This window comes from Squalius cephalus, assembly GCF_949319135.1.
Source record: "Squalius cephalus genome assembly, chromosome: 6".
In the NCBI taxonomy this organism is placed as follows: Eukaryota; Metazoa; Chordata; class Actinopteri; order Cypriniformes; family Leuciscidae; genus Squalius; species Squalius cephalus.
Genome location: NC_137127.1, coordinates 4,411,089 through 4,426,642, shown reverse-complemented (window position 1 = coordinate 4,426,642; position 15,554 = coordinate 4,411,089). Strand labels below are relative to the sequence as shown.

Here is a 15,554-nt window from a genome sequence, read left to right as displayed (position 1 = left end):
TCCACCATTCACCATGTTCAAACTCTCCCTCTCTAGTTGTTCAGATGAGTAATATTCAGTTATAGATGGCAGACTGTACACGGCAGGTGAATTATTTCCGTTGCCATGACATACACACACGCAACCCTCTCAGCCATCTCATAAAATAGGTGGGCGAAAGAGGGAAGGTATGGATGATCAGTGCATGAGTCAGATGCATTTAATGACAGTATGTATGTACATATGCTTTTAATGTAAAAAGAAAATGGAGACAAATAAAGTGTGACGTAGAGCCTAATGTGCAAAGGATAATCCTTTTCTGCATGCTGGCTCTGGAGTTTTGGTTTTGTGTGTGTGTTCTCAGAGGTAATTAACCTTTAACCTCAGACCTGCTGATTGCTGGAGAGAGTAATGTGTGGTATCCGTCAGGAGTCTAAAAACAGAGAGCTTTTGTCCACCTTTCACACCGGCTCGGCTCCGTTTAATGCGTAATTACTCATGTTAATGCAATTTTTCAATTTCAGTGTTAAAACTGTCATGTAGCCTATTGCGTCAATGGCTAAAAAAAACCTTTGATACTCTCATTTGTCATCTCATTTATTTACCCAGTACCGTATGCATTCATAGAGGTTTGCTTTAGAAAGAAATCAGCCTAAAGTTAACACTCACCAATTGCCAGTTGGCCGGTAACATTTTTATGAATCCTAACAATACAATGTTGTGAGAACATGAACGTGAACAACGCTCGGGACAGTTGATGGGCCAGCGCTGGATCATCATGAAAGTTTGAGCCTGGTCAAATATTCAAGTGCAAGAAGACGTGAAAGGGAGCTCATTTCGTTATTTGCGTGCTGTGTGGGACGCTTTCTGTGCGCACTTGTGCGAATGTTCTGTGCGAAGTGCGCACCCAGAAGCTGTCTTCTTGCGCTTGAATGGACAAATTCACACAAAAATATGTAAAAAAAAATTCCCGTCTCGGCCAGTATCCTCCTAGTAAACAGTCAGTTACGCCTTAAGTGAACGGAAATAGTCGAGAAAGACAATACATGTGTAACAGTATCGGTATATTGGATCCGTGCATTATGTCTTAAAGTGACAGCAGCCTAATAAACCTGCTGCTATCTGTGTCTTTTGTTGTTTCATTAACATTAAAAACAAAGAAAAAATCTCTTACTGCTCTTACTGAATAACTTTTGTAACTTTAATAAGGATTAAAAAGTAAAATTTTAGATGTACACACACTGTGGACACACATCAGTGTTCAAACACCATGTAAAAGTGAATTTTGCAGAATAGGTCCCTTTTTAAGAGATGCCACTCAACCTCAATGTTCTCTCTCTATTTATGCCATGGTTTTTACAAGTCTTTATAATCAACATCTTATTGTAGGCCTACCTATAGCGTATCAAACTAAATGCTTAACTGACATGTTAAATAACAAAATGGATTTAAAACTTATATTGAACTAATGAAAGTGGGGGAGGTTTACTATGGAAAAACATCAATTGAAGCTGAAGCAATAAGCAAAACACATTCTGACTTTTGCAATTTTCTGTCTGTTCCCCCTAAATGGTAGACTTAATTCATTTTTCTTTGAGTGTCAAGATGCTCTTCATGAGGTTTCTCTAAAATATTTCACGAAATGCAGCTACACACCATCAGCAAACCGAACTCATCCTGTGCCTTGAAAACACTCCATAATGCATTTTCATTTTAATACCAGCTTCTCATTTAATGTAAAACCTCTTTTCATGTCTCAGAAAAATAGAGGAAGAAGAATTGTTGAAGTCTACAAATGTCAGCTCATCATTCTCCCAGGAGAGCTATTAAGATTTTAAGGAGTGAAATGAAATCTTGCCTGCATGGGATTTAACAAAAGTATAGTGGCGCTAACAGACGGCACACTGCAAGTTACAGAGAACAAAGTTGTTATGGCAGAACCGTCTTTGCTCAAGATGAAGTTTGTCACTTTAAAATCTCTCAGTTGCCCCCTAGTTTGGAGGTTTTACAGCCTGATGTTCACTAGAAAGTCTATGTAAGGGATGACGTACAGTCAGACAGTCATTATCGCAAAATAAACCAAAACGGAGCAAAGGTCAAACACACATTTTAGCAGTCATTAGTCTGCAGAATGCTGTAACTGACCAATCAGAATCAAGTGTCTTATTTTTCAATATTTCACACATCTCTCTTTTAACATATGCCTTTGACAAAAACATGTTTACATAGAGACAAAGTCATTCGTCAGAAAGAAACATCATGCATCCATTTTAATCAAACACTAGAAGGATTTCACACTGAGGTGAGGGAATGAAGCACAGAAACGCTTGTTTAAGGACGACAGCGAACGGGCAGATAATGAAGAGAGGCAGGCAGTGCTATGAGGAGATGAACATGACAGCCCACCATCATCTCCAGGAGGTGTGAGAGACATGTCCATCAGACCCCGGGCTGCATTCTGCCACGATACATAGCTTTAAATCAATTTCATTTTCTCATTTCTGGCCAGGCAATGGCAGCTGGCCATCCAAAATCCTGTAAATGCTGGGGAATCAGAGAAAGCAGAGGACGTAAGCACTAACCCTGACTGCTCTTATTACAAAAACCAATCTAAAGTCCTTAAATAAGGCTCGAAAAGGCCAAAGGATATCAAAAAGATTGTGGGATTTGCTACCGCTAACAGATACACAGACGCACAGCTGTGAGAACCTAAGATTTGCTGCTGCTGCATAAATAGCATGCATTAATCCCGTATCAGATCTAGGAGGAGGTGGAGGGGTTCAGAGGAACTGCAGGACTAGCTTACAGCAAACAATCAACCAGAATATTTAAATGTTGAGCAAGCAATCTCATTGGCTCAGCAGAGGCCAATCAGCTTGTGCCATGCGGTGACGATGTGATTGCTGGCAGATTGCATGTAAAGAACCAATCAGCCTGTGCCCTTGAGTTTCATGCTGAACTAGATATTTGTTAAAGAAACACATTTTTCCTGAAATTACTAGAGCTGAAAATTATTAATAACATCAATAACCATAAAAGATAAATATTAAATTAGTCAGACAATTGCAGATACAATTGAAATGAAATGTCTTTATTTAATGGATGAGAAAGTTCAAAAGAATGCAGGCTGAAAGCCTGTAGAAGTTAAAACACTGACATTTTTATTTATGACTTTTTGGGCAAAACGTAAAGATTGGTAAAGAAACAAATCAATACTGTAAAGAAAAAATATCTTGCTGGAGCTATAATACTAATTCACAACACACTAGCAGAAAGCTAACATTTAAGTGAAGGAAGAAATATTGAGAAATGTCTTTTACATAAATGTTTTTGTCCATACAATGGGCGATAAATGGTAATCAAAACGGAATATTCCTCAATTTCCACAGAAGAAAGTAAGTCATACAGGTTATGAACATCATGAGGGCGAGTAAATGATGAAAGAATTTGCACTTTAACACATTTCTAAAGGATGCAATGTGCAACTAGCCAGAAAAATTACAAAGCGAGACAACTCAAAGTCTAAATGTTGTCATGGAAACTATCCAGGCTAATTTAAGGTTTTAGTTGCAGGGCCACTGGAGGCTACAAGCAACAAGATGTTCTTCATTAACACTTTGTAAACGACAGTCAACAAATGATCCCCCAGCCGAAGTGTGTGTCTCTGCACTGCAAGTGCTTGAGGACAAAACAGCTGAGCTGCTAGTGTCCGTTTTGGGACTTTTATTAATTAAATTATAACCACACAGAGTAATTCAAATGTATGTGCTCAGTTTTGTCTTTAAACATTGGTTAGGGTTCACTCATTCAGGTCTATGTACTGAATCGAAGTCTGAGAGCTGCTTTGTCATGGTGCAAAATTTCCTTGGGTTCCTGCAGCGATAGGCGAGTTTCAACAGGATTAGCCTCTATCATTAAGCACCAACCAATTATCTGGCATCCTTAAAGTATGTGTGTGTACTTTTGAGTGTCTACGTGAGCGTGCATTCAGTTATTTATTCATCAGCTGCTCCCGATGCGAGTCTGGGTGCTTGTCTCGGCTCCTCTTGTTCTCTTCGCCTCAGTGCTGCAGTGGGAGGTCAGGTGACTCTGAGCTCTCATGCAGAAAATAAGACCCCGGCGACAAGCAGTTTGCACCAAAATACTGATACACAAAGAAGGAGAGAGTAAGAGATTTGAAGTATGAAACGATGTTGACTAAATGAAAACTGACGATGTGCCCGCAGGACGCTTTGATAAACAACATTTATTTGAAACGGAAATCTTTAGTAACATTTTAAAAGTCTTTACTGTCAGTTTTGATCGATTTAGTGCACCTTTGCTGAATAAAAGTAGGAAAAAATGTTTGCTGACCCCAAATGCATAGATGGGACAATTTATAACAAGATTCAAACAACTTCTAAACTGATCCATCAATAAGTCAGGTCGGTAGGTTGTCTAAAGATGAAGAGCTCTGAATATAACAAACAAATTATTGGAAAAGATTAATTTTCCAATAAGTCAGTAGTTGCTTCTGTGTTAAACACTTTACACGTCATTCTCATTTAATGCTGTTAAAGGAACATGCCGACTTTTTGGGACTTTAGATTATTCACTGTATCACTCCGCCCAAGTAGCAGTGCTTCGCCCTCTGAGAATATAGTTCCCAGTATGTATACGGTTAGGAGACGGCTGTGTCTCATGTGACCTTGTTATTTGTACACGCTGTGACTATACAAATCACAACATGTAAATGGGAAAATGTTGGCGTTATTTTGTCACTTATTGGGAGCCGTATGCTAGCTGGAGCCATTTACCTCCAGTCTTTGTGCTAAGCTAGGCTAGCGGTGGGTGCGTCAGACAGAGTTACGGCACGCACGGAGATGAGAAGGGTATGTGTGGACTTATCTAACTCTGGGGGATACGCTGAATAAGCTAAAGTCCCAAAAAGTCAGCGTGTTCCTTTAAAGGCATTTAATGATGAAACTTTTGGGTGAATCTCTTCTCTAGTGCACAATTAAAAAATGCTGTAAAAAATGGCCCAATTCTGACAGTTTTCCATTAAAACAGTTATGTACTGTAGGAAACAATGCATTCTGAGCAATAATCTGCACGGTAAGCAACTGCTGTTCATTTACAGCCCATTTTCAACACTATTTATGTATTACGGTTTTGTACTGTAGTACGCAATTCATTGTGGGATAAACATTTCTTCTTAAACATTGATTGATTATTAAACATTTAAAATGCAGTTAACTATATAACAGAGTTTGAGTTTGTATTCATTTCTGCACTTTTTCTTACTCACATAAATGTTCACGTTGCTTTTACTCTCGCATATTTGTGTCCACTTTGGGTGTTCTTGCTTATAAATAAATGTTCACCTTTTTTATTAGCCTATTACTGTTGCCTGTGTTTTTCCTGTAGTGTGATTTCAAACCCATTTTGGAGTTCCCCCTTTGACCCAGAGCTGTGTTGCCAAAATGACCCAAAATGGGTTGTTTTTACCTCACCATTTTTTAGTGTAGCCTATTGTAAATTGAATTCATTAATCACAGAAATGTGCATGTTTTTTTTTTTTTTTGTTTTTGTTTTTACAGTAAATGGCTATAAACTATTTTCACAGTATTCATACCGTAGAATTACAGTAGATTGCTGGCGTCTCTGCTGCCAGTATTTTACCATTATTTTACAGATATATTTTTTACAGTGTGACCTTTCAGGCTGATCTCCTGCTCTTCATTTCCTCTATACAAATCCCTGTAAAGGTCATCCATGACAACTGGAATATTCACACCAGAATAATATATATATATATATATATATATATATATATATTATTTTTTGATTTGCTACTACATGTTTCCTCAGGGGCGATTCATATACAGAACGGATGTCTCTCACTATCTCTGTTTGCCAGTTCTCTATTCATCCTACATTACAGGATCCTTTTCAAAGGTGCTATTGTTGCCTCAAAACCTATTAAAGCTTTGTGTTTGGTGACTTGTAAGTGGTTTCCAGAGGATTATTGGTTACAATTGGCTGCTTCCTCTCATTCTTTATTTACAATTTCAAATTGGCCACCATTCAGAGACATCAAACTGATCCTGTACAACCCAGCTGAACTCGGCTTAGAGCTGGTTTAGCACCAGTTCAGTGGGAATTTTTAGTCATCAACAGCTGTTCATATAGGAGATTGGTGAGGAACGGTTGAAAGGAGTTACTGTGAAGAGAAAAAAAAGCCCTTATCTAATGGGTCTCCAGGGTTTCTACATGCAGCACTAGACATAAAGACACAATGAAGCCTATTGGTCTACGATGTGTTTCCATGGGTGAGCTCGTATGAGTGTGTGTGTAATAGAAAGCTTCTCCCAGAGTCGCTCCCTGTCAGACCCGTACAATGAAGTCATGATAGACATGCAGAGCTATAAGCATACTGTAACTTCTAGAAACCCAATCCTCCTTTATCTGCTCCTCACTCATACACTGTATGTTGCATCGGTACGTTCTCCTGCACTTTTAATGGCGTCCTGACAGGCTGTCAACAACACAGAGATCACTATCAATGTAGACCGAGAAGAGAGAAAGAGGAACGAAAGAGCGAGAGAGATACAGGCAAGCGTTCATAAGCTAATGCTCTGATGCACTAGGGATCAAGACGAACATTGGATCTGAGAAACTAAGTCAATATAAGAACTGGAGTTAACGTGAATAAACAGTTTAGTTTTTTGAGGTGAATAAGTCGGACTGACTGGTTGTTCTGGTAATAACTCGATTGGTCGATTGGTAATAACTATTATTATGAATGCACAATATATGAGTACCATATCGGTTATCGGACGATATTGGAGATATTTTTGTTGATGTAATATTTAATTGGATATTTTTAATTAATCTTAAAGTTATTCTATTAGTAAACACTAATAATTGATTAACACTGTTGAATGTAAACATTAGCAAATCTATTTTTCATACTGTACATTAGAGCTTACAGTCACTTGTAACATTTAGAAGAACCAATCTTAGTTTTTAGTGTTTTACTTTCAATTTATTCAGACAAAATACTATTGAATTTTAATACCGGCCATTTGTCAGTTATCAGCCACAACACAAAAATAATTATCACCTTATGAAGTTTAATATCTTTGCATCAGTGTTGTTATTGTTAACTGAAACTAAAACAATTTTCGTTAATTGAAATAAAGCTGAAATACAATAAAATAAAAAATAGCTTGAACTTAAAAACTTAAATCTAAATAGAAATTTAAAATAATAATAGTAATAATAACAAAACTTAAAATAAAAACTAATTCAAAATATTAATGAATATTATCATTTAAAATAACACCGGATAGCTACGGATACTACGGATAGATGAGTACTCAAGTACTTGGAAGTGACAGCAAACATGAAAAAAACTGGTACTTTGTGAGAGGACATGTTCCTCCTTTTAAACAGCTACATGGTGTGTGTGTGTGTGTGTGTGTGTGTGTGTGTGTGTGTGTGTGTGTGTGTGTGTGTGTGTGTGTGTGTGTGTGTGTGTGTGTGTGTGTTTTTGTTTTTTTTGACCCACCTCGCACATTTTAAAAACTTGGTTTGATTGAGACCCTTCAAACCATGTGCAACAAGCACAAGACACCCATCTTAAATAATGGTGCGAATGGACCCACTGCCCCCAAAGTACTTAGTTAATTTATTGGTTGAGTACTTACTCAAGTAGACAAGAAGACTAAATATCCATCACTAGAAATGACAGGGCTGGTGTGAGGTCAGAAATCCCAGGGGAGCGAAGGATCAAACGAGACGGCAGTACAGTCTGTACGGTCAGATACACACACACACACACACACACACACACACACACACACACACACACACACACTCGTGTGATTACATCTGTCCTTTTCAGACACTTAGTCATCAAAAAAAATAACAACAACAATCGGAGTACAAGTACAGTATGATTATATGTCTGATTTGCTGTGGCTGTTTGAACCAGAAAAATGATCACGTCATCTAAACTCTAAGAGAATATCCTGTGATTGCTTAAAATCAAAACTGATCCTATTATCTTTGTTCTCTGTTCTTGATCATATTGTGCTTGAATTATTGCAGCTTTTCTTCATAATTCTTTCATCAAAATGTAATAACTTGCCTGAAGTTTCCCATTCCAATCAATTCCTAATGGATGAAACCAAGTCATCCCCGACATTTTTCTCTCATTGTAAATTCTGTTTCATTTGGAAACATGTCCATTCACTTTCATTCATATGCACATGAAAGTTCAGGTTTGGTGAAAATGTGGAAGAAAAAATGTGAAAAATTGTGCCTTTAGGGGTAAGTCCTCATAAAAGCACAACTTTGTAGCTTATCTACACTTAAAATGTGCATATTAGTATTAGGGATGCACTGAAAGGAAAATTCTGGGCCGAAACAGAAACCGACAATTCAGGATGTGATTGGCGCCGAAAGCCAAAAATAAATAATCAATTAATTATTCAAACTTATTTGATAATCAACACTCAAATAGCAAAAACTGAGTTGTACACACATTTGAATTGCACATTAGGCAGTTTTTAATAGAAACTTCTACTCCAGTTTGTCGGTGAAACAAACATTTAAAAGACAATAAACTTGTTTTCATAACAGATTTACTCAAACATACATTAAGTAATGAAGACATAACAACAGGTTAAGTAAAAATATAATGAATATGTAATACAGTGCATATATTTAACAAAATGCTCTTCTCTAGAGTTTTTTTTTTTTATTATAATGAGTTAATGAGTTATTATTATAATGAGTTTATTATTGAGGTGAAGTGACATTGTACTGCCTACAAGCTGTTTTATTGACGTATTGCGGTTAAATCACTGATTGAGCGATTACAAGCTGAACTGCATCTTCTGATTTTCATCCATGCTCATTTAGTGCTGTAACTAGAAGTAAAGAGGAGATGAGATGATCGTTCACGAGCCGCTTGATCCACGCTGACACTTAAACTGCGCGTCTGAATCTGTCACGCCGTATTAAAGAGCGCCAACATGACATTTAATGTTTGAATTTCAGAATAAAATTGACAGAATTTTAAAGTTGAGACTTTAGTGAAGTTTTGTACAGCACAGACTGAAAGATTTTTAGATATTAGAAACCATATAATTACCAATTAAATGTCTGTTTCGGTTACTGATTTCAGCTCTCAAAACCCATTTCGTTCCAAAACCGTAAAAAGCTGTTTTTTTTTCCGGTGCATCCCTAATTAGTACCTTGGAGATTATTAATTTATACCCTTCAGGTCCTACTATCAGTATTTTAGGGGTAAATAAGGTCAAATATGTCACTTTTAGGATACTGTCCCAGTGACAAGCTGCTGTAACCCCAAAGGCAGAAGAGAGTAACATAAAGCCAACATATCTAAACAGCACAAACTGAGCTGTTGATTCAATACATCAATCCAAACATCAAAGCTACAGCGTTTAGTCTATACCTAAAGCCTCGAGTGACCACCCCGTGTGTGCTGATTCAGGACATCAGGTGAAAGACACTAACCTGGTCCACACGGCATTTGCATTTAGAAACATTTATGCTGCAATTAGTCTCAGAAACACAGGCACCAGCACACACACTCACACACACCGGCACATCCCACCAGCATCCAGAACATGTAGATGGAATATACCCTGAAATCCCTGAAAATATTGCATCAAATCAAGCCAAAAAAATGATCAAGATTTTCAAGAAAGAAAAAAACATCAGCAAATGCGCTCTACCAGAACAGCTCTGGGTATTCACGACACGTAATGAAGCATCAGTCTGAGAACTTTATGTATATATGGAATAGTAAACAATTATGGTTTGTTTGTCCTGAGGAGCTAACAAAGACAGAACAGAGCAAGGAGATCAAGATCTCACACCAGCTGTGTTTCCATCCAAAGTTGCGAATTTAACTAAGGAAAACTGGAATATTGCATAAAACATTTGCGAGTAAAGTACCATTTCCATCCAGTGAGTCGAAGAGAACGAAATCGTAACTTCCTGATAACCTGGCTCTAAATGTCACTATGAAAAGTAGGAGACATCACTATTGTATATAATATTTTTAGTATATAATGAATTTGTTGCGCAATAAATTTGTGATCTTGCTTTCGGAGGCGGTTCCCTGCTGATGAACGCAGTCATGCGAGACCGTTCTGGGAGGTAACTATACAGAACCACATTTCAGAACAACCAATTTACAAAAAGATCAGAAAAATAAAGGAATTTATTCTGTAAATGTCTTTCCATCGTACTTTATGCGCATGTTTTCCTTTCAGATGTGACTCAAATGAGCGCATCACATTTTTTAAATTTATCTTGCCGTTTCCATCCAGCAGTTTTTGATGTGATATCCCAAAATGAGCATAAAATTAGGTGGATGGAAACATAGCTACTGTTGAAACACACTCACACTGATCTATGAAGAGAATGAACATCCTGTAAGTTCTGGACGGTGACAAATATATCACCAGTTCAACCCAAACATCACATCAAACCCTCACACAACTACTACTGATCTTCTTAAAGCCAAGTTTGAGACTCTTCTTTAAACCACTCCAGCAAGAGAAACAGAAGGGATCCGTGGATGGAAGGAAAGGGAATGAGGGAAAGTGGTTAAGTAGGGAGAAAGACGTACCGGTACTTCATGCCGGTGAGTTTTCCGGTGGACTCTTTGAGGGAGATGTGGTGGCGCGGGGTAAAAGAGCCGAAGCTCCGGGCGATGATGGCGACCGTGCGAAACTTGGCCCGCGCCGCGTTGACCACGTTCGGACTGGTGGCGTTCGATTTCCCATGGTCCCCATTCCGACCCTTCAGATTGTGGTCTGTGCAAGCGATTGAGACCTGCATGCTGGATGAGGAGGATGGAGAAGAGTCTACAACACAGAGAGGACACAATGAGGGGTCATGCAGGGGTCACTTTCCTTCCTGATCCCGTCCGGTGGATCCCGTCTGAGCAGCAGCAGCAGAGAAACAGCATCAATTATTGAGCACAAGGAAAAAGGAGACGTCTAACACAGTTCAAAAGTTGCGTCGCTCCTTCTCCAAGATGTTCCCTCGTGAAAAAGAGGACAGTCAAAGTTACGAGCCACAGATCTGCAGGACTATCCGGAGGAGGACAGGAGATTCCCGAAGCAACCTCGCATGATCAGATGGAGCCCGTCTGATGGAGGAGGAGGAGGAAAGGAGGGATGTCAAGACTGGACAGCATAAATCCACACTTCTTATCTCTCTTCTGAGGTCTTCCTCTGTTCCTCACACACACACACACACACACACACACTCACTCACTTCCTCCAGCTGATAATGATTTGTGGCTAATGAGCTTTTGTCCTGCTTTCCTCTCTTTCTCAGTGTGTTTGTGGTGTTCTCAGCAGTGATGCTTCATCTGCGCTCGCTCTGAGGGGAATGAGCAGCAGGCGATCGTCCACGTCTGTTTAAAGCGCTCTCTCTCCCTCCCTTTATCTCCCTCGCTCTCTTTCTTTTGCAGTGTATCGCGCTCTTGCTCCGTGGCACGGACCGAGCACAATGTTTCGCGCACCTGTGCACACACACACACACACACGCTCATCACTCTTTCAGTGCTAAACCCCAAACCAACAAATGCTAAATAGAAAGCTGTTAAAAGATCGTTTGAAGGATATCAGAGAGGTTAAAGTCCCCTGTGGTGAAACTCAAGCTTTTATGTGGTGTTTTTAATATGCTTTAAGACAAACCATGTGTAAATTCATAAGTCGACACCATTGCTGAGTATTTCCTCCTTAAAACTGCAGTGAACCAAAGACAGTCTCAAAAACACGCTTTGAAATCGCTGGTGTTTCTGACGTCACAAACGACCTTGTAACCAATCAGATCAACGTGTGATCGTCAACCAGTGGATCTCTGAGTGAGTGAGTGAGTGGAGGCGGGGCTCACTTGCATATTCATAGAACCGCGTATACTAAAATGAGGCAAGGGTGTCGACTTACATTCAAGCTATTTTAAGGCATGAAGATTTTTTTTTGTCAAGGAAAAAAACATTTAAATATGTCATTAATGGCAGGGAAAGAGTTAATGAATTATTAACACCAGCAATATAGTCTCAGATTTCATTTAAAATATCTTCAGTTGTGTTTCGAAGATGAACAAAGATGTTATAGTCTCATACATACAATTTATTAAAATATATTAAACTATTAGCCTAGAAATCTAGACGCACCCTAGCGGCAGCTAAATGTATTTTGCAGCCAGGGTAGTCTAGCAACTCTCCGTTGACTTTCGAGCTGGTAAAACCAAAATCTAGTCAGGCCAATCACATCGTGTATAGAGTAGGCGGGGCGGGCTTAACATAATGACGACAGAGTTGCGACGGTTCCCTGCTACTTGAAAACAAAGAAGAGCTGCTGCTGGCGAACAGTCTTTCTAATCGGCTTTGGCCGCGACTCTGGAGGACTTGGAGTTAAGCTTTTCTTTGAGAAAAGAACAAAGAACGGCACTTAAGCATAGCTGTCAACATTGAACATTGAAAATAAGGGAGATTTCCCGGAATCCATCCCCAAAATAAGGGATTTTTTTTACACGATTCTTACCCACAAACTAAAAAAAAAAAAAAAAAAACACTAATCATTAACAGTCTAAAGAGTTTATAACTACACAATATTAAAGAATGACAGACCAATGGATATGTTTAAACTGCGTTATTTTTGGCAATTAGCATCGTCATTTTCACCTCAGCTTTCAATATTTGGTCAGCTTCAGATGAGGCACGGTTCACCACGAATGATGATAAAGATGTTGTGTGCCTAGCTGACTCACTCGCGCGCTTGTGTTTAAGTGATTTGTCGTGTTGCGAAACATCGTTTTTCCCTCCATGAGGTCAACTGAAATTACAACGACAAATTTTGCAGATAGTTGCGTGTTCTGAGTTAACACAATCAGAGCGTAAAAATACGGGATATTTTACAGGAAAATACTAAAACGGGAAGACAGCGGAAAAAGAGCTAAAATACGTGAGAAACCTGGAAAAAACGGGAGGGTTGACAGCTATGCTTAAGTCATTCTTAAAAAAGGAAGATGTGTTCATAGTTTTGCCGGCCAGATATGGCAAAAGTTTAATCTATCAACTAACGTTAGCTCCGCTGTTGGGAAAACGCTCTGGTTGGTTGAAGCGCTGTCCTATTGCATGCAGAGGGAATTTGAAAGACAGCCGTTTATCCCGCCCCTCGGATTGAGCCGTGCCAATGGTGAGTTGCCAGACCTAACATCTTGATGTAGGTCTGGCTTGCCAGGCTATTAAACTATTATTGAAATGATAATAAACAATGTGAAATGTAATCCTATAATGCAATGGAATTACAAAAACAATGTATCTCTTCTTTCAGTGAGCCTGACCTAATCTTAAAACAGTAGATTTATGGCTTCGGTATATTCCGCACACCACAAACCTGAAGACCCCCACAAACAGCCAACATATACATATGAGACATATGAGATTAATTCATGTATATTAGCTTCTCTGAGTCAATGACTCTATTCTGACCTCATTTAAATCCATTACAAATCAATTGACCTCTGGTTGAGCGCTAATGAAGCTCCTGATCTGGAATCGCTCTGATATATGACTCCCCAGTGCCTGTACATTATTCTTAGCATTACCTAAAGTCCTTTGGGGGAAATGAGTTTGTGAGCATCCTGAAAGCATGAAAGGGAATTAAGATAAAAAATCCCTTTGTCATCTCTGGATTCCTTACTAGTCAATGTACCTCCTGCCAACACAATCTCCAATCCTCTTATCACCAGAAACAGTGAATTTACTGATCAATACGAGATCTCACACACACACACACACACACTGAGCGCAGAGTCAGTTGCACATGCTCACCATTAAATCTCTGCACTTTAACTGTGGGTCTCGAATCGATGTTGATCGATGAAGGAGTGAACATTTTATGACTCTTACTATTTGCCCAAAGTTACTCATTAAACCAGGAGATTATGCCTTGAAACAGTGTCTATGGAAACCACAGAAAATGGAATATCTTTCCATTAAAATGTTTCCACAAAAGGCTCTTTTCATCTCAGTGGCAGCAGTTTTATTGCTCTGTAATTGTCAGATAGGCTTCAAATTGTCTCTCGGTTTATCACCCTCTTGTTCTTCCTCAGGACGAAGCCTGTTAACTGATAAAAACTCTTTTTATTATTAATGCCTGTGATTTCGGCAATCCTATAAGATCATTACAAATCACACTGTGCGACATGGATCTAATAAACTTGGGTAGGACATGTATGTAGACCAGGGTTTCTCAAACTTGGTCCTGGAGGGCCACTGTCCTGCACAGTTTAGCTCCAACCCTGATCAAACACACCTAGCTGTGAGTTTCTAGTGATCATGAAGACATTGATTAGCTTGCTCAGGTGTGTTTGATCAGGGTTGGAGCTAAACTGTGCAGGACAGTGGCCCTCCAGGACCGAGTTTGAGAAACCCTGATGTAGACTGTACTAGTGATCGACCGATATATATCGGTCAGCCGATAAATCGGGCCGATATTTGCAGGTCTGACGTGTATCGGCCGATATGCGGCTGCTGCGTTCGCCGATAGTTTTTTCCCGGCATTATTTACAGACAGGCGTCCGCAGGCAGCTCTGTGTTGCTGGAGACGCTGCAGTTCACGTGCAGCCCATGCACTGCCCCTCCCACACAGTGCTGGAAGCCTCTTCAAGACAACGGCAAGTTTTAAACTTTCAAAGCATCTTTTAACTGTTTGTCTTAGCTGAAATATTGCCATACACTTTGAAAGTGGAAACACGTTGCTCTATATGTGCGTGCAACTAAGCAAGTTTGTGGGTCCAAATGGAAAACGCGAATGCCGAATGCCTCATCTATAAAACTGCTTGTCATTGTATTTAGGGAGCTGCAAATAGCTAAGTTTTGAGGCTATCCATATGCATACGGCAGCTGTTACGAACATTGGTCATAGGATTAAATAATGCTGACATTGTTCCATGATTTCGTGATAAAAACTAAACTTTTCAGAATGCCAGAAGCGCACGCAGGTCATGTGACAAAAAACAACTGACCTTTCCATGACAACATCGAAAGCTCGGCCGCACAGCTGATCATAGCTGGACAGGGCGGGTTTTTATTTCTCATCTCCATAAATATATGTAGTCGTAAAGGGCTAGAAATAAATTAATCCTTACTTCCTCGTCATCATGGAGAGTGCAGTTCATGGCTGCATAGCAACGACAGACGTTTATTATGATGCTTGCTTGTCGCTACTGTGTGCAATAGTGTAATTATTTTATTTATGCTTAAATATTTGTTTTCAGAATTTATTTTCAGAATTTGAATTATGCTTAAATATTTATTTTCAGTATTTTCAGCACAGAACTTTTTTTTTTTACTTGTTCTACCTCACATGTTTTTAATATTTGATTTTTTTTTTAAGTTCAATAAATGTTCCTTTTTTAAATTGAGACTTGTAACATTTGTTATCATCATTGTGTCATTTTTATGATGTAAATTGAGTGAGCAATAGCAGTATCGGCTCCAAATATCGGCCCAAGAAAATCGGCAGCCCGTA

The 15,554-nt window shown here is 39.1% G+C and overlaps 1 protein-coding gene across 4 annotated transcripts in view; it reads right to left on the bottom strand.

Moving 5' to 3' along the window:
• kcnab1a (potassium voltage-gated channel subfamily A regulatory beta subunit 1a) overlaps window positions 1–15,554 on the bottom strand; it is a gene marked incomplete at its 5' end in the record, with an annotated part of 110,714 nt that overhangs the window by 57,015 nt on the left and 38,145 nt on the right. Inside the window, one exon of one of the 4 annotated variants that reach the window (XM_079873932.1) lies at window positions 10,631–11,532. The exons of the other annotated variants lie outside the window; for them this stretch is intronic. Coding sequence (XP_079730058.1) covers window positions 10,631–10,842 — 212 coding nt within the window. Of the gene's footprint in view, window positions 1–10,630; window positions 11,533–15,554 lie in introns of those variants that run through there. 4 annotated transcript variants of the gene reach the window in all.